The following is a 27,611-nucleotide window of genomic DNA, read 5'->3' on the forward strand; positions in this document are numbered from 1 at the left end:
GTATGGAAAAATGAAAACCAAAGAACTCTATGTTTCAGTTTGCTCAAATAAAATGACAAAAAGTAACAATACTTCACAAGTTTGCTGTGAGTATTGCATGAGATAATGCATTCAAATTATCACATAGTAGAATGCTTAGCCAATAATAAATCCCAATGCAGAGACAAGCAAGATTATCATTGAACTTGTCAAAAAAAGAGAGAACTGAGTGGTGGGTCACTCCCTTTGACTATCCACACCTCTGAGTCACCCCACAGGAAAGCAGGATGTCCCTTCATCTCTGATTCTCTGCTCACAAGAATTTGGCCATAACAGATGGCACTTACCGGTGACCATGCAAACTCATTGTATAGCCACTGTTTGGTATAAAGTGCCTAAGCAGAGTAAAGCATCTAGGAAGTGTTAGATAATTATAAATTCAACTTTCAGAATCATTTAGCACAATCATGTAACAGTGCTCCATAAATGTAGTCTGCTATAACTATCACTCTGCCATCACTTAGTCACTACATCCTTACATAGGGCTGGAAATGCAGCCTATTCCCTCGGGAATAATGGCCAACGTATCCTTGTCTGGGTACCTCCCAGAAAATATTCATGCCTAAGTATTTGGATTTCAATTGAGGTAAGCTTTTCAAGGGTCATAAATGCAACTGGATTAGGAAACATTCAACTTGTCTGCATATTGATGTATATAACTTGCACATAATATATAATACGAGGCTGACTAAAAAAAACAACAGAGAATATTTAGCACTTACAATGTATAATATTCTAACTTTACTTCCTTCTTGTCTTTTAGATTTCACATACAAGTGAGATCATTTATCTGTCTTTCTCTGTCCCACTTATTTCATAGGCATGATGTACTTTAAGTTCATGTTGTAGTAAACCAGATTGACTGAATAATAAGACAATACCTATAAAACATTTTCTATAAAACATTGTACTTGTCCATTCATTAACTGATGGACACTGAGGTTGTTTCCATATCCTAGCTATTGTAACTAAAGCTGCTATGTACATAGAGGTGCAGATATCTTTTCAAATTAGTAATTTTGTTGTCTTTGGAAATTCTCATTCCCAGCAATACAATGAAGTCATCCCTCTTTACTATATCTTACCAAAATTTGTTATTTCTTGTCTTTTTTTATAATAGTTATCCTAACTGGTAAGAAGTAATATCTCATTGTGATTTTGGTTTACACTGTTCTTGTTGATTGTATCAAGAATTAATAAACACTGTTGCATGTACCTATTAGTCATCTATATGTCTTATTTGGGAAAATGTCTATTCAGAGCCTCTGGCTATATTGTTTTTCCTTTTCTTATTGATTTTTATGACTTTTTATATATTTTGAGATTTTTAAACACTATATACACACTATATATATATTTGTGTGTATGTGTGTATACGTATATATATATGTATGTATATATGTACATGTATATATATATTCTCTGATTTCATGAGTTGTCTTTCATTTTGCTTAGGTTTTCCTTTATTGTGCAGAAAATTTATAGTTGATGGCAAGAATCTATTTTTTTTAAAGATTCATTTTTTTGATGCATACAAATAGGGATATAGGTCAGAGGTACAAGGGGCAGTAAAAGGATCCACCAGAGACAGAGTGGGGAGCAGATCAGGCAGACTGTCAAGTGTGCTGTGGAGGGGAGCAGCAAGCAAGACAGGAGAGGTCTGCTGCACCATGTGGGTCACCTCCGGGGTGGGGATTGAACTCGTGCTGAAGTGGTTGTGGCTTGCTTCATAGTGCTGTACCTTATTTAATCCATTGTGCTGCCAAGGAGGGCCCTGATAGCAATAATCTTAGATTTTTTTTTCTAGATGTTTGATGGTTTCAGTTCTTACTTCAAGCATTTAATTCATCTGAATTAGTTTTTGTATATGGTATCAGATAATGTTCCAACCTCATTCTTTTGCATGTCACTGTCCAGTTTTTCCAGCAACATTTATTAAAGTTTATGTCTTTTCCCTATTATATTTCCTTGGCTTTTTGTTATAAATTAATATATGCATGAGTTCATTTCTGGGCTCTGGATCCTGTTCCATTGATCTATATGTTTTGCTTACTCTAACTTTTTGATATAATTGGATTCAGGGAGCCTGATGCCTCCAGCTTGGTTCTTCTTTCTGAATACTGCTATAATTAGGAGTCCTTTGTTTTTCCTTATAAATTCTTAGTATAATACTTTATTTTAAGTGTATTATAATTAATGTAGTGCTGCCATTTATGGACTCACTATCCAGTGTTTCCAATTTCAATATGTGAGAATACTATTTATTTGTATACCAATAGTTTTCTAGAACAAAAGAAATTATAATTTTAGATGACTAGTTTATCTCTTTTGTTGCAGATAAGATACTTTAGTGTCTACTGCTGTATTTTCTCAAGTGAAGAAAAAATATTAATGAGTTGTGCATCATTTAATGTGTTCTAGCTACATGACAGTTTATGCTTGAATTACTGTGAAATTACTTAATTTTTGTCTTCGTGGTAAACAAAATTCCCTAAGATGTTACCAGTGACAGAGACTCAGGTGTGTTTTCCCATGCCCACACAAACATCCAGGGTGCAAAGAAAGGGAACACAGGAGAAAAACAAGACAAAAAGATAAAAACATTGAATGCTATGTGAGTACATTCAAAGAACAGTGGTTTTCTCTAATCTACTAGTAGTTTTCTTATACCCAGAGATGTATCTGAAAGAATACTCTTAGACTTCTGAAGTTTAGCTTCATTTATAATAGTCAATGATACTCTAAGGATAAATTTTGAAATGCTCATAATTTATTTTTAAGCAGAATATGATACAAAGTGGAAAGCACTCACTGTGTACCTCAAAGCTCTGAGTCTTCAGTCAAGGATTCTTTAGCATTGACATAACCAGCCTAGATATCTCAGAAATAACCAACAAAAACATGCTTTTGCATTCACTATAAAGTTCATTATCTTCATTAAAGTAATATTTGTTATATGGTTTAAACTAAAGTAATTTGCAGTTTCTCATACTCAACCATTTGGCTTTATCATATTTGTTTTAATTTAGTAACGTCAAAACCCTCGTTTAATTTTTAGTGATCATATCCGTTTAGTTTTCAATTTCTAATATTCAAAGACATTTATTTTCTCCCTTGATTTTACTGTTTTCTTGTCTTCTATTTTATTTCATAATGAATGGGAAGCCACTGTCAGAGAAATAGGAGTATCACATGCAGGAAAATCAAGAAATTAAGCAATGTTTGATATAACACCATTATTTTTTATAATTCACCCCTAAGCAGTATTTACATTCTAATAATATAACATTATAAAAGACACACTAAAATTTATCATTTAATTATTTTACCTTGAAAAAAAGCATGGAGTATGCTATACTTTTGAAAGTTTGCTTTATTTCCAGTAACAACACTTGATATTTTGGTACTTAATAACTATTTTTTGCTTTGAACAGTCATAATTTATGACCCTAATACAGCTTTCTTAAACACAGCTTTCAAACCAAGAAATTGTTTAAAAGAGGTTTACTTTTAAATATCATCTCTTTGAAACTATAGCAACTCTTTAAAATGATGACACAAAAGGAATAATTGGACTGGACTTGTCCAACTGACAGAGAATTGGGATGAGGAAAGGTGAAAAATAATGAAGCAATCAATTTAAATAATCACAATTGTTCTACTATAGATATTGGTTGACTATTTACAGTATCTAATATTATTTCAGGAATGGACATGCTCTCATACATACCTGTTGAATTCAAGCTGTGTTCTAAAATTTCCTTGACATTTAATATGTAATTTAATATAGTTTTTGTATTTGATGTTTTGTGATTTAGCAAAAACTATGAATATTAAATCAGTTCATTTCAAATCGAGTAATGATGTAATTAAGTTATGAAATAATTTGTGAAATGCTTTATGAGTGCCTTCTAAACATCTATTTAAAAAAAGACTATGAGGCCCTCCCTGGTGGCGCAGCGGGTTAAAACACAGCACTGAGAATCTAAAACCGCTTCCGCGTGAGTTCGATTCCCGCCTGCCCTGGAGGTGACCACATGGCGTGGTGGACCTCTCCTGACCCGCCCGCTGCTCCCCTCAGCAGTGTACTTCATCGATCTGCCTGTTCTGTTCCCCACTCTGTCTCTGGTGGGGCCTCTCGCCGCCCCTGAGCTTCTGGCCTGTACCCCAGTTCTGTATGTACAAATAAATAAATCTTTAAAAAAAAAAAGACTATGAAAAAACCTCATTTTAACATATTTAAATGCCTTCTCTTGCCAATGAATGAATAGCATATTATCACATTCAAAAACAGGTATTATATTTTAAAAGAAAGACAATTAAAAAGATGTACATAATAGCTTTGTCTAAATGACCTGAATGACTTAACTTCAAAACCTAATGTCTCCAGTAAGATTTTCCTTCAGTTAGATTTTCAACATAGATAATATACAAAGTCAAAACTCTCTGGAAACTGCAACCCTTACCTAAATGAACTTCCCAACATATGTTGAAATGAGAAGCTGGATTCATGAAATACAGCGTCACTTACAAAACTAATCAAAGCATGAGAATTTTTATTCATAGTTCTGGAGCCTGGAGGTAGATTGAAGACATTGGATGAAAAGTGATAAATGGAGGAGAGAAGCAATCTGGGGGTAGGAAGGATGAGCTAAACTCCAGGAGAACAAACAGGCACCTGCAGCTGTCCTGTGACCAGCAAACCTCCCTCTTCAGACCTTCATCATGGACCTAAATATTCACCTCAGCCACGAGTGGAAGAAACCAAAGGAGGATTTGGCAAGAGCTGGAGTTTCTGTGAAGTAGCTGCTGTGCCAAGCCAACAGGTGAACCAAGGGGTCACCTGGTTCCCTACAATGACCTTCATGCCCACTTGCCTCTGCTCGCCAAATCTGTGGTTCACACAAACTCAAGAGTATGCAGGGGACAGGTTTCTGGAAAATTCAGTTCTACTTTAGCGAACAGACACAACGAAGCTACTTCAATAATTACCAATATAGTGTCAATCTTAATGATCTTTTCCCTGACCTTTAGCTTTTTTTCCTGTTTGCTAAATATTTTAAGCAGATATTAAATACTTATATTTTTAATCCCAGATCCATAATAATCCATACTGATTAATCATAAGATTAATGTGCATGTCTGTTGCATACTAATTTTTTTAACAGTTTCTTGCTTAAGGGGGAAAAAAAAAAACAACTTTACAATTTATCTTTCTTGGGCAAAGCCTGGAACCAACCACTTCTTTAACATAAATTCCTTTAATCTGGAAATGGTATTTTGAGACTAACGTTTGTCAGCAAGGATGTTCATTGTATTAGACTGTCATTATTTTAAAACCTTTTGAATAAGCAACAGGAAATTTTCAAAAGTTAAAGAATACAGGATTTTGCTCAGCTTTTTAGCTTTTTTACACACATTATTTTGTCTTCAAAAATCTTAATTTTGATTGATATCAATTTAATTAACTTTTCCCTTTTCCTATGTTACACCAATACAATTATAAATAAAATGACACTAGCATTATATTAACAATAAAATAATGACGTACACTATGGTAAAGCAATGTTACTCTAATTTAAAAAATAAAAATAATAAAGTGAGTAAATAAAAATTTAGATCCCTTCCCTTCTTTTCAACCTTGCACTACTGAGAACTTGAACCACACTATAGACAGAACTGTGCTTTTCAAAGTCATTATAAGTGATTATTTCCTCTGTTTATGACACAGGATAAGGTTCAATTATTTCAATACATACCAATTTTAGCGAACACTTGTTTTCTTTTAAATATTTTTTAATTATTACTTAGTTATAATTATTTACAAGGACCCCAATGTTAACTACATACATACCTATCATGAGGTAATGAGTTCCCATCCTAATTCTTTGAAATATTTTTCTCTTCTTCCCTGTACAACTACTGATATTTTGTTTATCCTTACATTACTTCATATATCTTTGTTTAAGGGAAACTATCTAAAATTTTAAATAATAATACAATAATAATTTCAAATAATTTGACCTCAGAATGAGAAAGGCAGCCAAGGTAAGCCAAGAAAAAGAATCTATGTAGCTACTGTGACAATATTGAGGAAATAAGGTAGGAGTTTAGAAGATGAAATAAAAGAGTACAGAACAGAATGAAGTTGTTTAAAATGTGGATTTTTTTTTTTTATCATGGGACTGACCATTAATTGCAGAGAAATAGGAACATGTTGAAGGAATCTCATACTCCTAACTTGAGAAACCAAAAAGTGAATTGGATTTGGGAATTAGATGGTAGACCTTCAATAAATTCCCCAACTAGGTCAGTTGGGAATTTTGAATTTAACAGAATGCTCTTGAGTAATTACAAAAACTGGACAGAGATTGGGGTTAAAGTTGTGGACCAGAAAGTCATTAAATATTAAGGTCAGTTATCAGCAAACTTGGTGTACTGGGGTATTCAAGGGAAAAAAAAAAATATCAATGCTTATGAACTAAATGTTTTCTTCAAAGTAGTTTTACTAACTTCATCAGAGAAAGAAGTTATTTTCTTAAAACTTATCCTATATACTTTAATTGTCCAGAACTGTCTCACTACTTTAGCCTCTAAAGTTTATTGCTTGTCATTTTAGAGAAGAAATGATTCCAATATTAGATTGAGAGTCATATTTTGAAGACAAGCAGTGAAGTAAGGTGGGAGTTTGTTCATCCCTTGCTAATACAAAGTGAATAAAAAGTCATGGAAGTTAAAGCAATGAAACAATGTGATGCTGTTTAACAACAGCAAGAGGCTCTGATGCCAAAAAAGAGAATAACTAAAGCAACAGTCAATAATTCTAATGTTACTAAGATAAACCAAGATGAAGATGTAAAATGTGCATCACACCTATATTTGATATAGTTTAGGAGAGTGATAGAATTGTATCAGATCTTGAAGACATTTGGCTAGAAGGGTGGAAATAAAAAGGCAGCAGTGAAATAGGGATACAGGAGGTAAGGGGAATTTGTTTTTCAAATAAAAAAAGTAAATGTATAGAAAGAAAGGAGAGAATAGAGAGGGAGCTTTTGAACATTCACTTAATCTAGTAACATTTAAATGTAACAACATTGAATACCTTTGGTATTTTTCCTACACACACACACATATACACACACACACCTTTCCTAAAAGTAACAATCATTTTAAAAATTCAAACCTTCCTGAATCAGTAATTATACTGTCCTTCCAACTCGATTAGCTAAACAAGGGGGTCTTTAGGTTGATGCACTTTTAATATCTCAGCAATCCACATAAAAACCAAAACCTAAATTTCAAGGTTAAGAAGTCAAAGCCTAAGCACAATCCATCACAAATAAACACTCAGATGTTTCCCAAAAAGGTAACTGCTTATGCAACAGTCATTCCAATAACTCCATTGTTTTTCTCTGCCTATTTTCTGTAAAAGTTTTCCCTCTAACTCCTGTCTATGAAGTGCTGCTAGTCATTTCTTTCTGATTCAAATCAAGTTTTGCTCAAATAAACTCTAAAAGTTTAAAATATACCCCATTTTATCTTTTAAGATCCCAAATAAAAATGTTTTATCAAACTGCTGTCATTTTCATTTTCTATCTCTCTTCTTGCTGTGATCTATGGATACTACCCATATTAGGGTATGTCATTGGTCTTTCTCCTCTTTTAGGAATAATCATTCAAAAACAAACATAAAGGACAGACACAACGCTCTTAAGAACATAAGATTCCAAAAGATAAAAGCCATTGATTTATAACTTTGAAAAAATAAATACTTGCAGATGTTGGCTGTCTATATGCTTTTTGAAACCAAAGGAAAACTGGGATGCTTATTTAAAAGAACTTTTGGTGTGCTAATTGTTTACTGACTGCACAAGGAAATGACTGCCACTTTCCTAATCTACATTTGAATAGTCGAGTGTAGCTCCAATCCCTGCCATTCAACATCTGAGGCTTTGGCAGTTTTTGAGTTCCTTCATATTTGCTCAATTGAAAGTTTTCCATACTTATCTTTATAATCACTAACTCCAGTGTTTTAGAAATGTACATTTGTGTGGAACTTTAACACAGTTGATTCAATATTTAGTAGTTTTAATAGAATGCTTCTAAGCTGTTCTTTGCTGTTCTTTAACTTTTACATTCAGAAGCATTAAGGAACATAACCCAATCCAAATTGAAGTACTTTACCTTTTTCACAATATATGACCCCAATCAACCAATTTTTCACTGGCAAACTTGTGTTGCAGATGTATAAACTGGAATATGTCCAGCTAACTGGAGCTAGGCTCATGTCAACTAAAGGACATTTTACAAACAATTTTTGACTTCTCTCACCTGTGTCAAATATCTGTATAAAAATTGCAAAATCCGATTACAGTTGGATTGATAAGCATGGTATGCAGGTTATCACATTAATTCAAATTTTAATTTGTTTTCCTCATTAAAGATTTCTTAAAAGTAAACAAAATTCCAAAACTCTACATGTAATAGGGAATGTGAAACATTTTTTCTTCAGATACACAGATGTATACAGATTTGTTTCTAAGATATACTGAATTAATTTTCTGATAACGTAAGAATAGTCCTAACAAAGTACTCCAGTTCCGTAACTTACTTAGACTATTATACTATAAGCTTAACAGACAAATGAAGAAGAGTCAGATCTGGAATTATTACAGTAATTAGCATATTGTGATGTTATTAAATAAAAATTAATTTCAGGCCCTCCCTGCTGGTGCAGCGACAGGTTAAAGCACAGACTAAGAAGCTAAAGCCACTTCAGCATGAGCCTCAAAGATGACCCACATGGCACGGCAGACCTCTCCTGACCCACCCGCTGATCCCCTCAGCAGTCTACTTCTCGGTTGGCCTGTTCTGCTCTTCCCACTCTGTCGCTGGTGAATCCTCTTACCACCCCTGCACCTCTGGCCAGTACCCCAGTTCTGTATGCATAAATAAATAAATCTTTTTAAAAAATTGGAATTCAGTTAATCTATCTTTTTGAAATATGCTTTTTCATCTCTGAAATACTGAAATGTGCTTTAAATTAAAACAATACTAACTACATTTTACCTAGCAATTACTGTGTGCCCTTCAAAATTTCAAGTGTTCTGTATATATTAACATATTCAATGCTCACAAAACCACATGGAACACATAATGCCAATATTACATAAAGGGAATGAAACTGAGAAACAGAGAAGTATTTTCCTCAAGGACTGCACAGCTACTAATCGGTAGAGTCAAAACTCTAACTCAGTAATCAATTTTTTAGAGCCTAATTCAACTACTTTGCTTGAGGTTTTGAGGTTCATGTATTCCTTTGTTGTTCATATTATTTTATAGTTTTATTTATTTGAATTTTCTGGTTGCTATATGTTGAAAACAAATTAGCAAATTAATTCTTTTTAGATCATTCTAATTTCACTCTATAACATGTCAGTCAATAAGCAGGGAAATAGGGGTATTAATGAGATAATCCTTACCTTTGAGGTACTTATGGTACAGTTTGGAAGTAGTTTCAAAAATTTATTTTAAATATGAATCCTAACACTATCATTACCATCTTCATTAACTTTTATTTAATAAGGAATTTGATGCTTATTAACCACATTCACAAAACAACATACCATGTTTTATTTTTATTTGCTTACTTATTCTTTCTTCCAGTCAATATTCAATGAAAGGTTCCTTGAATTCATACTATATGCCTAAATCTTCTAAAAATTAGAAAAATCAAGCAAGTGAAATAGACAATAGCATTTCCCTTAGAAAACTAATAGATCAAAGGAGAAAGATATTTAAAGACTTGCACCTGTTGGAAAACAAAGCAAATCTTGTACCTCTCTATTTTCTTCTAGACTACCAAAAAGTCAAAACAAGCATCAGATTGAAAAGAGAAATAAAAATAAAAAGTTTAATAATAACCTCCTATATAGGAATCCTATATGTCTGGGAGACATCCAGCATTACTGAATAACTCAAGACTTAAGGCCCCTGAGAACATCCTAAATAGATTAACTAGGACAAAAGGAAGAACAGGAATGTCAGTTAGGGAATTTAGCAAGGATGACAAAATAAACAAAATTTATGCAAATTTAAATTTTACTTTCTCCATTGAAAGAGGTTAGGAGGTTAGGTCATCCTGGAAGACTCCCTAACAAATATTAGTTTACACAAAAGTGCCTTTTTCAAAAGTAACCTCCACTCAACCTGCAAAGATAGATCCTCCCATGAAACTACCCTTTTGCTAAAAAGACATTTTGGGGTGGTAGTTTTGTTTTTGTTTTTTTTTTTTTAAATCTCCTACATGCCCAAGTAAATATACATAACTTGTACTATGAACAGACAGTAAACAACACAGTGAGGAACTATGATAAAATGTCTTGATTTACATGGGAAGTTTAAGAAGGGTTTCTCTAAGGAAGCAATTTAATCATAGCACTGAAAGATGTGTAATCATCTGTTCATCAAAAATGGGATATTAACATAAGGTAATTTGGAATTATAGCCATTGATACGGATAAATTTATAAGCCCAATGCGAAGAACTCACTTGCTAGGGTTCCAAATGAATGGTATAAAACATTAGTATAAAACTATTTTGATTTTACAACACACCACCAGCAAAAATTTGATATCAACATAGATATACCAAACTTTTATTTTAAAAAAAGTCATTGAAAAAGTTACAGAATCAAAATCTATTATTATTATTATTATTATTATTATTATTATTATTATTATTATTATTATTATTATTTTTATTATTATTATTATTATTATTATTATTTTGAAAGGGTACAGACCAGAGATGTAGGGGCGGTGAGAGGCTTCACCAAAGACAGAGTGGGGAGCAGAACAGACAGATCTTCGAAGTACACTGCAGAGGAGAGCAGCAAGCAGATCAAGAGAGGTCTGCCATGCCATATGGATCACCTCCAGGGCGGGTGGGGATCGAACTCATGCAGAAGTGGTTTTAACTTCTTAATGCAGTGCTTTAACCCACTGCGCCACCAGGGAGGGCCCTCATTATAATTATTTTAAAGGAGAATTTTAAGACCAGATATGTAGGAACAATAGAACAAGAACACTTGTGTAAATAACTTTTCTTAATTTCATTAAAAATCAATAAATATTTAGCTATGAATGTGAATCATTGGACAATAGAGCTTTCTGCTTTTTTAGGTAACTGTATGCAAACTGAAGTTGGGTAACAAAATGCAGTCTTTTTCGGTTTAGTGGCCTGGAGAACCAAACAGTGCTGGGACACTGAATAGAAAATGTGGGTTTTAAGACGACTTGAATCAGATAAGAAGCACACAAAGTATTAATCGAACACATGAGAAATAATAAAGACTGAAATGTTGCATTTAGCATCTTGATCTTCACATATATAATCACATAAGCATCTCCACACAGAGACACATACGTAAAAATATACATGCATATTTGACTATTATAGTGTTAAATTTATACTTTTTGATTGATTCTGGGTCTTCCCTGAATCATTTTACTCCTTTAAACTCATACTGTACAAACAGTGCACCTGCTTAACTGGGCGAAATGCCAGAGGAAAAAAGAAATCAGGGAAATTAATTTCCATGAGCAGTAGATAAATGGCACACCTCATTTAGAAAATCTGTCTAAAAGGCATATCAGGAGAGGTATGCAAGACTTTCATAAGAAATTGATGCTTCCTACCATCATGTCCTTGCTGGATCTCTTCTCAAATTACTAATCTTGCTTCCTAGAAATAAGGTTCAAGTTCAAGTTACATTTAATGAGCAAACCAGGAATGTATGCTTGATATAGATTATCTTATCTATTTTATACCAAATTGTTTTGAAATAAGTATTTTTGTGGAATATATGCAAAAATTACCAAATATCCTTTGGTATCCTCTAGGACAACTATAAAATGACTTTTCCTTCTCATGGATGAGGATGCTAATAATCCCCTTGCTCTTAGGCAAGGAAGATTAGCTACATCTTATCCCAGTAAATTCTGACTTAAAAGAAAATTACAAATATCTACAAATGTCTACGTTTGTATTAATTTATTATTTTTTTAGAAATCCCATTTGTGGATAAAGTTGCATTTTTTTGGAGGTTTTTAAAGTGACTTTTTTTAAGTTGTCTCTTTATAAATAAGGCAAAGACATCTGCAAAGAATTTCAACCAACACCCACAAATTCTAGTCCTGAAGTCATTATCATCAAGTCACCCCTTCATTCTCTGGCTGAGTCAGCAAAAATTTGGTAGCCAGCTACCAGTCGCTTATGTGAACCCCCTCATCTCAGTTACTATGAAGGAAATATTGCTTTGGCAGCTGGATATTTCTGAAGATATTTATCTTCAAGGAAGGGACTAAAGACAAAACGGATAATGTCCCTTAGCTTGTGCCAATAAGTATTAATAGCTCTTCATTTAAGTTGGAAGAAACAGTAAGCCAAAGAAATAGATTATTCCCTTTCCTGGAGTAGGGAGGTATAAGTAATGGTATTGCCAAGGGCAGAAAGAAAGAGCATAATAAAGCTGAGAAAGGCCCTCTCTGGTGGCACAGTTGGTTAAAGCACAGCACTATGAAGCCACTACAGCACAAGTTGGATCCTCAGCCAGGGAAGTGACCCACATGGCATGGCAGACCTCCCTGACCCACCTGCTGCTCCCCTCAGCAGTGTAATTTTAGTAGATCTGCCTGTTCTGCTTCCCACCCTGTCTCTAGTGAGTCCTCTTACACACACCCCCACAATTTTGGCCTGTACCCCAGTTCATGTATGCATAAATAAATAAATCTTAAAAGACTAAGGAGGTACCATGTTTTGGGATGATAAACGGAATAACATTTTATATGGTGGCTTTAATCATTAAGTGGAACTGCATTTCACAGAATTCCTTTATATATGAGGGTCAGCTCATAGTTGGACACAAGAGAAGTTTGCTCAAGCATTTGGTGGCAAATAATAACAATTGACATTGTTTGTTTCTGTTACCACCTTTGCACATTATTGGGTAGATAGTCTGATTGGTCTCACTGAGGTGTGCTAGTAGTCCACAGAGCTTTTCCTGTTACCACTGGACTGTATCTTTCAGCATCTCAAACTCGGCCACTCCTTGTGTGCTCCTTAGATGGAAGACCCATGTTATCATAATTTGAGGTGATGAGAAAAAAATAAGGGTACATGTTTGTCCTTAGTCTTTTAAGATTTATTTATTTATGCATACATGAACTGGGGTACAGGCCAAAATTGTGGGGGTGTGTGTAAGAGGACTCACTAGAGACAGGGTGGGAAGCAGAACAGGCAGATCTACTAAAATTACACTGCTGAGGGGAGCAGCAGGTGGGTCAGGGAGGTCTGCCATGCCATGTGGGTCACTTCCCTGGCTGAGGATCCAACTTGTGCTGCAGTGGCTTCATAGTGCTGTGCTTTAACCAACTGTGCCACCAGAGAGGGCCTTCCTTAGCTTTATTATGCTCTTTCTTTCTGCCCTTGGCAATACCATTACTTGTACCTCCCTACTCCAGGAAAGGGAACAATCTATTTCCCACGAAGAAATCTGAATGAGCAGGGTTACTGTTTCTTCCAACTTATTACACTTCAGTTCATATCCCTTTTCACCTTATACATATTTCTCCCACTTTCTATTCTTCATCAAAGTTAGTATCGAAACACTCAGATTTAACTGCTAATGAACCTCTTCATTCTCTATGAATAATCCTATTACCACATAAAACTTATATTAAATACATTTGAATGATTTTCTCTTGAACTGTTTTTGGTAAAAGGACCTCAGTCAAGAATTTAGAAGAATAAACGGCAAAATTTCACTTCCCCCCCCCCCCCCCCCCCCCATATTCCAACTTCCATTTTGCTGACCTCCAACCCAGCCCAACACACATATATAAGGCAACAGCCTAATATAGATAAACTAATCAGCTACTAGGAATGCACCTGCTACTATTCTACATCACTTATAGTTATTTTACACTGCTCAATTGACAAATACACCACAGCAGATATATTTTGTAACAAATGGGTGTAGGTAAAATCTTTTTCCTGTTTGGTGTTTTTGTTTGGTGTCTTAAAATTTGTCTTATTTAAGTAAGAATTAAAGTCACAGATTTTGCAGACCAGAAAGCAAAGTGCTATTACCATTTCACACACATGGAAATATAAGCTCTTAGCAATGTCAACTTGCAGGTTATAGAGTGAACCCAGGTGCTGTGAAAGACCATAAATCTAATTCCGCAATTGCTCACAAATATATCATAACTGGGTAAATTTTACTGAACTAAAGAATAAGGCATTGTGAAAGGTTGCCCAGATGAGAATCATTCTAACTCAGTAAAGTAATTGCTTATGCAATTAGATTTTTACTTCTCTATAAACAATGCTTAAAGCCTTTGAAATGTTTATCTGCTTTTTTAAAGTACCAGAGGTTAATTTAGAGTCCAAGGACAGTTGTGCTAACTGACCTTCAAGTATTCCAGGATGCTTTCCTCTACCACTAGTCTTTTTAAATTGTTAAGTGTATATTTCAAAGACTGTTATAGAGTACAAAGGACTCATCATATCATGATAGTAAACTAATAATAAACATATACACAATAAATTTTGAAATGCATCAATATTAAAAACATGAATACAATATTTTGAAAATATTTGAAGCAATTTTTGTCCCTTGGAGAATTAACATAAAAAAAGGCATTTTGCAACTTATAAAGCAGAAAAATAGAAATTTAATGAGCATATATATAGTCAGTGAATATGAGTCAAAAGTCTTATGCTATAATTGTATCAAGTACTTGAATTTATATTATTTTAGTTTCAGATACGTTACTTAACTCTATATATAAATTTATGTATTTGTATTTTAAAATTTTAGCATTCTGAATTGTTTTTCACTTACAATATTCTGGTGAACATTTGTCTTCTTTGATATGGTATCATAGTGTTGGTCATCTCAACATATATTCTCCTTGCACCTACTATACTTATAATACTGTTTAGTCAACTAAATATTACAGGGCAGTTCCTTACACATAAACATCTATTTAATTAGGTGTAATTGAGAAACATAATTTTGGAGAATAAAACATGTCATAGTCAGTCTCTAAAATGGTCACCAATGTTCCTTTCCTGCTGTTATTCACACCTCTGTGGAGTTTTCCTGGCCATTGTAACCACCTGGACTTAGCAGAGATGACAATGTCCTATAAGTCTAGGTCAAAGCAGGAAGAGTGACTCACACCTCTTCTTTCTCAGGTCACTTGCTCTGGAGGATGAAGTGTGCTCCTACCATGTAGGAGGACACACCAGCCCTAGTCTGGAAGTCACCTGAGTGAGCATACTACCACGATACCCCAGCAACAGAAAATCTTTCAACTGTCGCAGCCCCAGCAAATGTCTTTACTACAGCTTCAAGATATATCCCAAGAACCACACAGATAAGTCTTTCCACACTCTTATTTCAGAAATTGTATAAAATAATATTTTTTCAAGCAACTTAGTTTTAAGTTATGAAACTTCAATAGATAATCTTCATAAAATACAAGTGAAGTGGACAAGTAAGCAGTTATTAGAATATAATGTTTTAACTTTTTACTATAAGGACCCACAGATAATAATGGTGTGAAAGTCAGGTAGCAGATTATTTTTAGGAAGCCTAAAATGGTTTCAAAATGAAGAGCAGGATTTATAGGATGAATTAACAATTCTACAAAAAGAAAAATTAATCTCTACTAGTGAGCTTAATACTTATACAGGACTCATGATAAAACAGATTTTGTTCTAAATCCTTCAACTATATTCTTCTTATAATTCTCTTAATAGTCTTATTGCACAGGTACTATTATCCACATTTTATAGATAATAAAAGCCCAGATAGGTTACTTTTCCAACATCAGCTAGCAGCAGTACGGTCTTGATTTAATACTAGAGAAATCACATTGTTAACTATTTTACTATACTTCCTGCTGTATGGGGGTATGTGGTAACAGTTTGATCAAAGGCAGCAGGAAGTGAGCACATGTTTTCACAGGAAAAGAAGCAGGCAAGAACTGTCAGAACTGTGGCTGGAAAACAGGATACATGAGCTGACCAATAACTTGAAAATAAAGAGCTAATTCAAAAACTTGGAATTATCTTTGGAAATTATCTTTGGGTAATAGGATATACTTGATGAAATTGTGTTTAATGAAGATACCTCTGCTGTACTGATAAAGGGGAGAGGCTGGATAAGAGGATCAAAAAGAAATTTCATTCATCCCCTCACGTTACGTTTTGGGATAATGTAATGGAGATCAGAGTAATAAGAGAAAGCAAATTTAAGAGACAATTGAGGGGCCTTCCTGGTGGCACAGCAGGTAAAAGTGCAGCACTGCAAGCTAGCAGCAGCTGCCTCAGTGTGTTCAATCTCCCACAGTGGAGGTGACCCACATGGCACTGCAGACCTCCTCTGACCCACCCGCTGCTCCCCTCTGCAGTGTACTTCACCAATCTGACTGTTCTGCTCCCCACTCTGTCTCTGGTGAAGCCTGTTGCTGCCCCTGCATCTCTGGCCTGTACTCCAGTTCTATATGCATAAATAAATCTTTAACAAAAATAAAAGAGAGAGAGAGAGAGATAACTGAAGGTTAGCCAGGGGAGAATATAGTGACTGATTGGGTGCCAAGTAGATATGAAAGATGACTTGCAGGTTTTTAGTTTGTAGGCATGGATAGTTAATTCATTCATAAATATAGAAAACTAGAAGTGATTGCTTCCATGGAAGTTTTTTGTTTGTTTGTTTGTTTATTTGTTTTTTGCTTGTTTTTAATTTTTTTTTTAATTTATTTATGTATACAGAACTATGGTTCCGGCCAGAGGTGTAGGGGCTCTGAGAACATTCACCAGAGTCACAGTCGGGAGCAAAACAGGCAGACTGATGAAGTACACTGCTGAGGGGAGCAGTGGGTGAGACAGGAAAGGTCTGCTGTGCCATGTGGATCACCTTAGGGTGGGAATCTTAACTTCACAGGCGGCCCTGGCCAGCTTCCCAATGCTGTGCTCCAATCCACTGTACCACCAGTGAAGGCCCAGAAGTTGTTTTTAGTAATTACCTCATGAAAGAAATGAAGTAGTAGTAATATGGTGGGGTTTTTCCCCCCTTTACCAGTGAAAAGCCAACCACAAAGAGGTTATCCAAAACTCAGTTGCAGAAACAGAAGCCCAGGGCAGCTCTAATGTGGAATGTGTTTCTTACATCTAAGTAATCTAATTTGAAAGTCTATAGGAAACTGTTCATTTTATAAATTAAGAACATACTCAAAATTAACTTCTATATTCATTAACATTACAAATATTTATATCTTGTGAAATATATCCATTGTAAAAATACAAATCTATAATTTGCAATAATGTAGTTCTAAAATTTAAAGAAATTATATTAAAAAAAAAAACAAGGAATAAATGGATTACCACTGTAAATATAGTTTAAAGAGAAATAAAATAGGAAAAGGCACCTAAATATTTTCCAGTTAAAATTCTGGGTCACACTTTTACATAGTGATTCCAATTGTGTATTCTTTAAGATGTCATATTTTACAATATAGAAAATATTTAACAGTATATCCTATTTAGCACAATATGTAAAGGCTCAATGTCTTAGCCTATTTAGAATGCAGGTTTATGGCTCTGGATAAATAGCCCTCTCTATATGCCTTGGCTGATTTCAGGGGACTTAGCCTACCTGTCAGGCGATACTCATTTGTAGTCCAGCTTCCACTATACAGCAAAGATGCCAACCATACCTGTCTCAATGAACCCAAGTGCCTCAGCCTTATGACTTTGTGATAATAAACATATTTCTTTCAAAATAGCTATTTACTGGCATGTATGATAGGTTTTGTAAATAACTGTTGAATGTGTAACATGTTACAATGAGAAATAGAAGATCCCTGTATATGTAGAATACATTTCACAATTTGTTTTTTTGAGTGATTCCACTCCTACCAGTGAGAGAAAATGAGAGGGGTACAAATATGAAAAACACATTAAAAGGTTAATGAAATGTTTTTGCTTGTGGTAAAAGGCGATAAGCATAAATACATTCTTCTGTTCATTTAATATTTATTGAGCACCTGACTAATTTCTTCCCTAAAGGAACTCAGTCAATAGAGCATGTCAGATGTGAAAATAGACAAATATAATTTAAAAAGAAAAAAGAAACAAAGACTGAATAAAGAGATAGATGAACTATAAACTCAGAGACTGAATACACCATAATGAAAAATGTATCTTTCCTCACTTGTTTATTTCTATTTTACCCCAAATCCATAAGAACACATGGACACTCAAGATGTAGTATCTCATTACAAGTAATTCTAGGAGAATTCTCTTAACACTCTATTTTCAGTATCTCAAAATAGGACGTTTTGATGGGAGGAGCAAAGTATGTCTGGAAAGGAAGCTTGAAGCAGATGGTAAAAGCCTATAAAATTATGTGATTTTCCATGTGTCCAAAAGATTTATTTTGGTTTGGTTGTTTTATATTGCCAAGTGTAAAACCTATAAATTATCCTTTATTATGGTTGGTATAGAAATCCTACTTTTCAAACTAAATATCCATTCAAGCTTTTTAATCATTATCTTTATGAAATTGGAACATTCAACCTTTGTTCAGATCTACAAATAAGAAACACAATTTCATTTTGGAATCAATGAGTAGAACAAAAAAGGAGATGAGTAGGAAAATTGAAGAAAGAAACAACTTAAATATCTTTCAAGCACATTCAGTGAGGTACATTATTTTGCATATTAAGAAAAAGTGAAGAGGAACAGAGATAGAACACTGTTTCTTTCCATTTAAACATCAAATTTCACGGATCTTACCTGAAAAGTTTTTGTAATCCACTAAATCAAACATAACAACAGCAACAGCTGACCATGTGATTATCAGAGCAATGACTAGAAGCCAGGCTGCTGGAGAGCTGAAGGTTGTCACTATGTCTTCTGTCACTGTCCTCTTGAGCATTTTTCCAGGGGACTTGGGCACTGAGCCATTCTTGTTGTCTATCACTGTTGTGGTAGTAGATGCATTTCCTAATCAAAATCCAGAAAGAAGAATTACCATTCAGAAATTCACATCAAATATTGATGGCTAAAAAACACAGGCTACATATGTAAATTGTATGTATTTTCTGTGTACAATACACCTCCTCTGAAAAGCATATATCTCCACTTGCTGCCATATTATATCTTCCTCAGAACTTACCCTCCAACCTATACCCATGTTTTTTCAGCCTTCCTAATCTCCCAAACTCTGTATCATCCAGGCCACAAACATTATTATCACCTCTAGTCACTTCTGCTTCTTCCTTATCGCCACCTATTGCCATTACTGTCAGGAGCATCAGGGACTATTCATTAAGTTTCTTTTTACCACCTTTTTGCCTTTGTTTAAGCTACGTCAGTGCAAAATGTAAGCAAAAATATCTACACCTACAAGAGTTTCAGAATCAGTGATCAAATAGCTTGAGTATATGAAATTCCTTTTGGATATCATAGCTGAACTACATCATTGACCCTTCAGTAAAGTTAATCATTGTTTTATTGGTGAATGGGCATAGAAGACTGAGAGGATAATGTTAGAAAATCTTATTATATTCAGCAGATATTTATTCCTAAAAGTTTACATATTCTTGAGATAAAATTAAAAAGTATAAAAAAATAGCAAAATAAATGAATAAGTGATCATTTGGAATCTTACCACCTAGAAATTACCATTGACATGTTTTTCTATTTATAACTATTTTTGTGCATATATAGTATATATAAATGTTTTGTTTTTGACAAATCATCATCGCACTGTTCTTTATATTTGTTTACTAGGCAACAGATAATAATTGCCACTATGCCTTCCTTAAAAAAAAAAAACCACTTAAGTAGCTGTATGAATTGTCATTTTGTGGCTGTGCATAACTTAGTCAAAAGCAGAAGTTTTCTCAGTACCCATTAATATTTATTTAATTAGCAAAAATATATTGAATTTGTAGGACAAATAATTGCTTTTGTAATTTTTGAGAAAATAGATATTTTTGAATTTACCATATTTTTGAAAATTTTATGTCACAGTCTTTTTTCCTTTACCATAGCAGTTAATACTAGTATATAGAATATCCACAGGCATAGAAGGAAAATTTATGATTACTAGATGTGAGCTTTATATATGTTTATTTTTGCCTTGTAATGTCTATCTAGTAAAATTTAGTGTGCATTTATCTCCTATAAAATCACTGCTTTGTATGGCTAAGAAATATGTGCCCTGCCAAACACAGTGGAAAGAAGCATCTCAATATATATGGCTAACACTTGACTCACAGAAAGTTTAATCTAGAAGAAACACAGAAATGAAATAAGCATTTCATGTTACATTTAAGAACATACATCAGAAAATAGAAGAGACTTCTGTATTATTTCTGTTCATAAATTAATGTGTAACAAATAATTGAAAATTAAAAAGAAAAATTACATCCTCATAATAAATATTTTTGCCAAAATCACAGCTTAACAGTATATTTCATATATTTTAGATGTGGACCACATTGTCTATAATAATTTAACACATATCACAAAAAAAGAAAATTTTGATTACTTCTATTCTGATAATTTCATATTTTCAATTTCACTATCATTAAACTATATTTCCAAAACAGAAAACAAACTCTAAATTTTCAAAAGTCTTAATGCTTTTCACAAAATAAATATTATCAACTCATTTTTTCTTCTTAGAATGTTTTAAATAATTTCTGAAAGGTTTTTATCTTTTAAAGGTGAAGGGAATTCTTTGTACTGTTTGAAAACTTCACAGAGTGTAATGAAGTGCTCCTCTCAACCTTTTAGACTCTTGTCTTACCTGCCTTAACTTTTCCTTTAATTGGGCTTCTGTTATGGAGAAAGTAATATAAAAATATTGTTCTATATTTATGGACAAGAGAAATCAGTATTAGCTCCTAGTTTCTCCCTGCCTTAGCTGAACAGCTAGAGGGTCAGGACTACATGTCACCTGTGAGTGGGAAGCATCTGTATCTGGAGAATGAGGTCATTAAGATTCGATTCATGTATATGATAGAGGACAAATAACTGATGTTAACAGCTTGGAATTTTTTCTGCTACAGATTTATTCAGTAAGTACCCCCATAATAACAACTGAACTACATCATTATAATTTTTATAACCACCAGCATTGTTGTTACTATCACCAACCCCTAGGTCTACTACATGATGATGACCGTGACCTCTACCCTCACCATAAAGGGAAGTTGGAAGGGCAGGATGAACCTTAGCTACAAAGGTCAAGGGAATTTCCTTCAAATGCAGGAGTGCATTTCCATTTAGTAAACAGTATATAAGGCAAAGATAATTTCCGGGAAACAAAAGAGGACTCCATCATGCTCTCCATTAACTTCTTATCAATTATTATATCTTATGCTACAGGGAAAAAGAGACATAGATGCTAATTTATTCATATTAATGGAGGTTTATCTTGCCACATTTAGAAAATTAAAAGAGATGATCTATAAATTTTTCAAAATAGTTAAGAGTTTGAATCTTCAAACAGATGTGAAGCCCCCTTCAGATGGTGCTTAGAGTACACACCCTAAATCCAGTTCATAAAACATTTGTAGATGTTGGGGGAAGATAGGAAAACTTTTTTCTAATTCCATATGTAAAATTAAGTACTACAGTTATTTTAAATCATACTTTATACATAAAATGGTATTATCCATTTTATAAAAATAAGATAAATAACAATTTATCTGTCTAACACAAGGGAAGAAAATATTCAAGTGTACATATTAGCAAGTATTAATTAATAATTACCAAACATAACTCACAATTATTTTTAGATGACAATGTTAAATTTATGCCCATGTTTTTAAGATTGAAAAGCTGAGGAGGCTCATCAGTGTTAAAATGACTTAAGATATTAGGTAGGGGTTGGTAGAAATTAAGATTGAAAACAAATGCCTTTTCTTTCCTGAAAAGCTATGTGAGCACATACCCAAGTTCATGAACCCAATTTAGTTGAAATGATAGTGAGATGGAAAAATACCTTTAAAAAACAGTTTTCACAGATTGTACTTGAGATGGTGCTCAAAGAAGGAAAAATTAGAAAAGGCTCATATCATATCCTCTCATTGATGTTCATACCAAATTCCCATCATTTCTAATGGCAGTTCTGAAAATGGATGAATGATAGGAATGCTTTGAAATGCAATTTCAGACCCAAGTGAGGCTACACGTGAATCCAACTTCAGAATAATGATTCACAAGAGAATAAGTGAATTATAAGTGTTCAGGAGAAGTCCACCTCAAAGTTGATATGTTGCTAATCTTCACTTTTTTAACATCCAGAAGCCTTCTTAGCACCATTACATAAAACACAGAACTGCTTTTGTACTTCAGATTCACTTCACTAAACTATGCATTAGAGAGTATTTCTGTAGACAATACCAAGCACACTGGTTGGTTGGTATCTTGAAAGTGGAAAAAAGTAAATTCAGTGATACTGAATAGAAATTAGTTGACTCCTGTTCACTTTTTTTTAAAAGATTTATTTATTTATTCATACAGAACTGGGGTACAGGCCAGAGATGCGGAGGGTGAGAGGATTCACCAGAGACAGAGCGGGAGCAAAACAGGCAGATCTACGAAGTACACTGCTGAGGGGAGCAGTGGGCAGGTCAGGAGAGGTTCTGCCTTGCCATGTGGATCTCCTCCGGGGCAGGCAGGGATTGAACTCATGCGGAAGTGGCTTAAGCTTCTTAGTGCAGTGCTTTAGCCCACTGCGCCACCAGGGAGGGCCCTGTTCACTTTTTTAAAAAAAGATTTATTTATGCATACAAGAACTGAGATAGGCTAGAGGTGTGTGAAAGTATTCACCAGAGAGAAAGTGGGGAGCAGAACAGGCAGATCTACTGAGATACACTGCTGAGTGGAAGCAACAGGCAAGACAGGAGAGGTCTCCCACGCTGAGCCATGTGGGCTAGTTCACTAGAGGGGAATGGAACTCATGTTGCAGTAGTTGGCTAATGTTGATAGCACTTTGACTTGATTTCCTGTGCCAATGGAGGCCCCCATCACATTTTTAAGGCAGAAAAATTGAAAAAGGAACATGAATTTCTAATGTTTTCCTTTTTATCAGAAATGAGAATTTATGTAGGTTCAGGAATATATGTTTAAATAGAATTTTACATTTTTAGATAATTGATAATATAAGTTTAAATATGAATTTTACATTTTAAGACAACTGGTATTAATGTGAGTTCTAACTATTATTTTATGTTGCAATCCTACCAAAACAATTATGGTATATTTTAAGTGACACAATGTTTACAACTGAAAGATTTTTTTTTCTATCTTTTTTGTCTACACACTCTTGAAATTTCCAGTTAATTAGATGTAAAGATGCTCAAAATATTTTCTGATTACTCAGTTGCAACATTTGAAAGTAATCTGAAGGTTATTTTTCTTTAAGAAAATGATGTGTTGCCTTTGTTATGGAAACACGCTGAGCTGTACCTTTCATATTCCATTCAAATTTACTGCAGAAACTACACAGAGCCAAAGGAATAAAATTGAGGGGAAATAAATTGCCTTTTCTGACAGCTGGTCAAAATAAATGCAAAGAACAGTGTGTGTAATCTGAGATTATTTAATGTTTGAGAAGTGCTTTGAAGGTGACAAGAGCTAGTTATTGATATAGCAGGAAAAATGAGAGGTAAATATTACTGAACAATTTGACATGGGCTATGCCTCTTGAAAGTGGGAATCACAAAATTAGGGCTAGAAGCTAGGATATGTGACAGTACTTTCCATGCCTACTGCTTAATCCCATTCCTTTTATTGCATTCAAAATCACTTTGATTACCAGACAGACAGAATCAGGCTCAAAGGAAGTACTCTCTGGCTGACAGGCCAAGTGACCCTGCCCCACAAAGTGAAATGAGGGGCTGTTTATGTAGAGGTTCCAAAGGTTGTGCACTGAAGCATAAATCACAGGTCTCCTGAAAGAAGTCACTTAACCTCATCATGTCTTATTAATTAGATGAGAAAACTGCCAAATGCACTTGCCCATTATTATGTATATGGGACGCTGGTAATACAACCTCTTCTATCCAGGATGCTAAAAGCCGACACTTATATTCTAGAATAGTATAAATAAAATATTGTACCCACCACTTCTCGGCCTTTTGGCTAAGATTAGGCATAAAATATTGCCACCTTGTTATATGAAAGCATTAATTGTGAATTTTTCATTTCACCATGCTGTGTGGTTTGTGGAGTGCTCTAACATGAAATTTTTCTTTCAAGAATTATAGCAACAGAGAGAGAGGGGGAGTATATACATCGATGCTATTATAAAAATGTTATTCCAAAATACATTAAGATTATAATTTCCAGTTATAAGTTAAAACGACCTTTGCTATTTTCTAAATATTTCATAAACCATGTATGTGAGAAAATTCTACTGAAAAGAGTGTTTGGGCAAATAATGTTTAAAAGCAAAAAAATCCATCTTTTAACTTACATTTTTTATCAATCTAATGTTTCATAATGCTTTCTACAAGTATGTATTAACTGAATGAAAACAGATTTTGATAGGCAAGATAAATCATGACAATTCATGAAAACAATCTTATCTTACTAATCCCAGATAAAGTAATTGATATACATAAAATGGATAATCAAAAAAAAAATAACCTCCAGCAATTTTTAGAAGATTCTACACATTAGGCACTTTTAAAAAAGAAAGAGAAATCATCCACTTGTTTTCAAGGTAAAAATTGCTTTTTTCTTAAACCAGAAATTGGCCCACTCCCAAACTGAATGAAAGCCTTAAATTGTGATTTTTCCCCCCTCAGTTTTTTCAGATATGATCATTTGAGATGATATTTCAGAGGATAAAGTGACCACCCAATCTTCATGCTGAAGTGGATACAGACACATTCTTTTTGCATTATCTAGCATTCTTTTCCCTCCACCCATTCTTTTCACCCTTCTAGCAAGTGAACTTGAATTTCTATTGGTGGGACTAAACTCTGAAGCTTGGCCTGAGCCCAGCCACAGAAGTGGTTCTTTAATATAAGCCTAACCACTCAGCACACCTCTCCTCATTCATAAATATAAAAGGATGGGACAATCAGCATCCATCATATTGTTTATAGAATTTGTGCGGAATACTCTCTTTTTCTCTATTGTTGCCAAACTGGAAAGGCATGAATTGAGTTCTACCAGTGATTTCCGACCCACCAGCAGGAGAGTCAGCTTGAAGATGGAGAGAGGCAGCCCTGAGACCATATGTGTTGACACTACGTGTGTTCCTGGAGCCAGATGTGCCTTGTGTCAGATTTGCCTCTGGAACTTCAGTTATATTATTTAGTTGTTTTTGCAGTACCAACCATCATAAGTGCAGACCAGTGCTCCTGAGAAGAATGCAAATAATTCTTTTCTTTGTGTCACGAGAAGAAAACAATCTAAATCAACCTAAATATGCGGATTCTCCTCAATTATTTTCATTTTTAATAGGAAACCTCAAATCACATTAAATTTTAATTAAGGTATAATTTACATATAACACATTGGTATCAGTGTGTGTGTGTGTGTGTGTGTGTGTGTGTATAAAATAAAGACCATCCTTCATTTTTGTACAATGTATGACTTCCCCATGCGATTCCCACCACCAATTCACCTGTGCACCATAACCACAGTCCCTTGTGCTTTTTCCACCCTATCATGTCTTTTACAAAATGATCACCACAATAAATCTAGGTAATACACATCATTATGTAATTCCAATTTTCCCTTGTGTCAAATCTTTCTATTTCTCTAGTGGCTGCACTGCTACTGTCCTAAAAAAAAAAAATGAGATATTGGTGTTTTTAAGTTTAATGTCTAATATCATTCTAGGGAGAACTTACTTCTGTTCTGGGTGACTGAAAGACATAATATTTCTTTACAAACAGTTGTTTTTCACTGTGAGTTGCTGGCCCACTTTCCAGTCCTGACTGCTAGTGAAGTTGCCAAAGTTCCCATGAATCTTAGGACTGGTCTCCTCAAACACCTAGTCTGACATGCAGAGCACTCTGAGCAGTGAAATCCCTGGAGTCTGAGGAGAAGCTTTTGCCCTTATGAAACTCCTTGTTTTTCTCTAATCAAAGAAGAGATAGTTACTCCCTGAGCTTCTGCCCATTCCTAATCAAAGAAGCAATCACTGTGTCCCTTTTAATTACCTAGGAGAATTTAGGTTAGAGGGGTACCACCCAGGTGAAAGTTTACCCTTAAACATGTCCTCTGAATCTGAGAATCATAACTTTATTCTTTTTGTAAAAATGAAGTCATCCACATTCAATTCAGTACCCTCTGTCTCTAACCACTAATGGGACCTCTGAAATCATTGTACATCTCCCTGTACATTATTAAATTGATTGTTTTCCTTTGCTAACCTTCCCAATGCTGCTTTGATTATTCATTCAGTTCCAGAAGAACCCCAAGGGGTGAGGGATTATCCTTTGTGCCCCAACAAAAGTAATGGATGTGTCTTCTCGTAATAATTCCTATAAGCCAATTTCCCCCTTATCTTTTGGGTTTTTCAATTAGCAATTGATACCCATTCAGAATTCTAATTTTTCTCCAAACAACAGATAAAATTTAAAGGTGGAATGCAATGATAAGTACATGACTAGCCTTCATTTTTAAAAAAACAAAATAAATTGAATACTTCACACATTACAAGTGAAATGCATTGTGGCTTACCAATCTAAACTGGGCAAGGTTTTGGGATGGATTTCGCTTTTCTGTAAGAATTTTATTAAAATTCTGCTGTTAAAAATCTACCTCCTATTTCAAGAATTACCTCATTTGTTAATCCCTTATTTCCTTGATCTTTTGAAATGCATACTGATGTGTGAACCTGTGATGCTATATCTTTTGGTTAATATAATGATGTAGGCTAAAGTCTATCCTAACCTTTCCATAACTCTTTATTTTTCAATAAGACTTTAGCCTGGGAGCATGTCATCTATCCTTTTATAGCACTTATCATAGCACATTTTATACAAAGTGAGGCGCAACAAACAAATACAAAATGTGAAAAATTAAGTTTTGCTAAAGGGAATCAATCAGCTTTAAAAAGTATCATGCTAAATAACACCAATATAGAAGTGTATGCACTATGTAAGGATTTCTAAAATGAGAAATAAATTCATAGAAATATATTTTTGTGACATGAAAAAAGGCGGAGATGAGAGAGATGATATTGGTAGAAATAGACACATACTTCTTCAAGCACATCTCATTATGAAGTGAGTAGAAGTTTAGTTGCTCAGAATAATTAAAGCTACAACACAGCCGAGTACAACAATTCATAGGATAGAGAAAAAGATATGCAATCTCATTGGTCAAAAAAATAAAATCACATCATGTCAATAATTAAGAAGAGATATTTGCTTCTAATTAGGCAATTAGAACTAGCATATGTTATTAAGGTTGCTAAATCTCCAAAAGGTATGACATCTGGGAGATGTTCCTAC

General features: G+C 34.2%; 1 protein-coding gene across 1 annotated transcript in view; it reads right to left on the minus strand.

Moving 5' to 3' along the window:
* TRDN (triadin) overlaps positions 1-27,611 on the minus strand; it is a 132,005-nt gene that overhangs the window by 63,396 nt on the left and 40,998 nt on the right. Inside the window, exon 2 of the mRNA XM_012734005.1 lies at positions 18,910-19,119. Coding sequence (XP_012589459.1) covers positions 18,910-19,119 — 210 coding nt within the window. The remainder of the gene's footprint in view (positions 1-18,909; positions 19,120-27,611) is intronic.

Source organism: Condylura cristata, unplaced genomic scaffold, assembly GCF_000260355.1.
Source record: "Condylura cristata isolate star-nosed mole 26May11 unplaced genomic scaffold, ConCri1.0 scaffold00001, whole genome shotgun sequence".
NCBI lineage: Eukaryota > Metazoa > Chordata > Mammalia > Eulipotyphla > Talpidae > Condylura > Condylura cristata.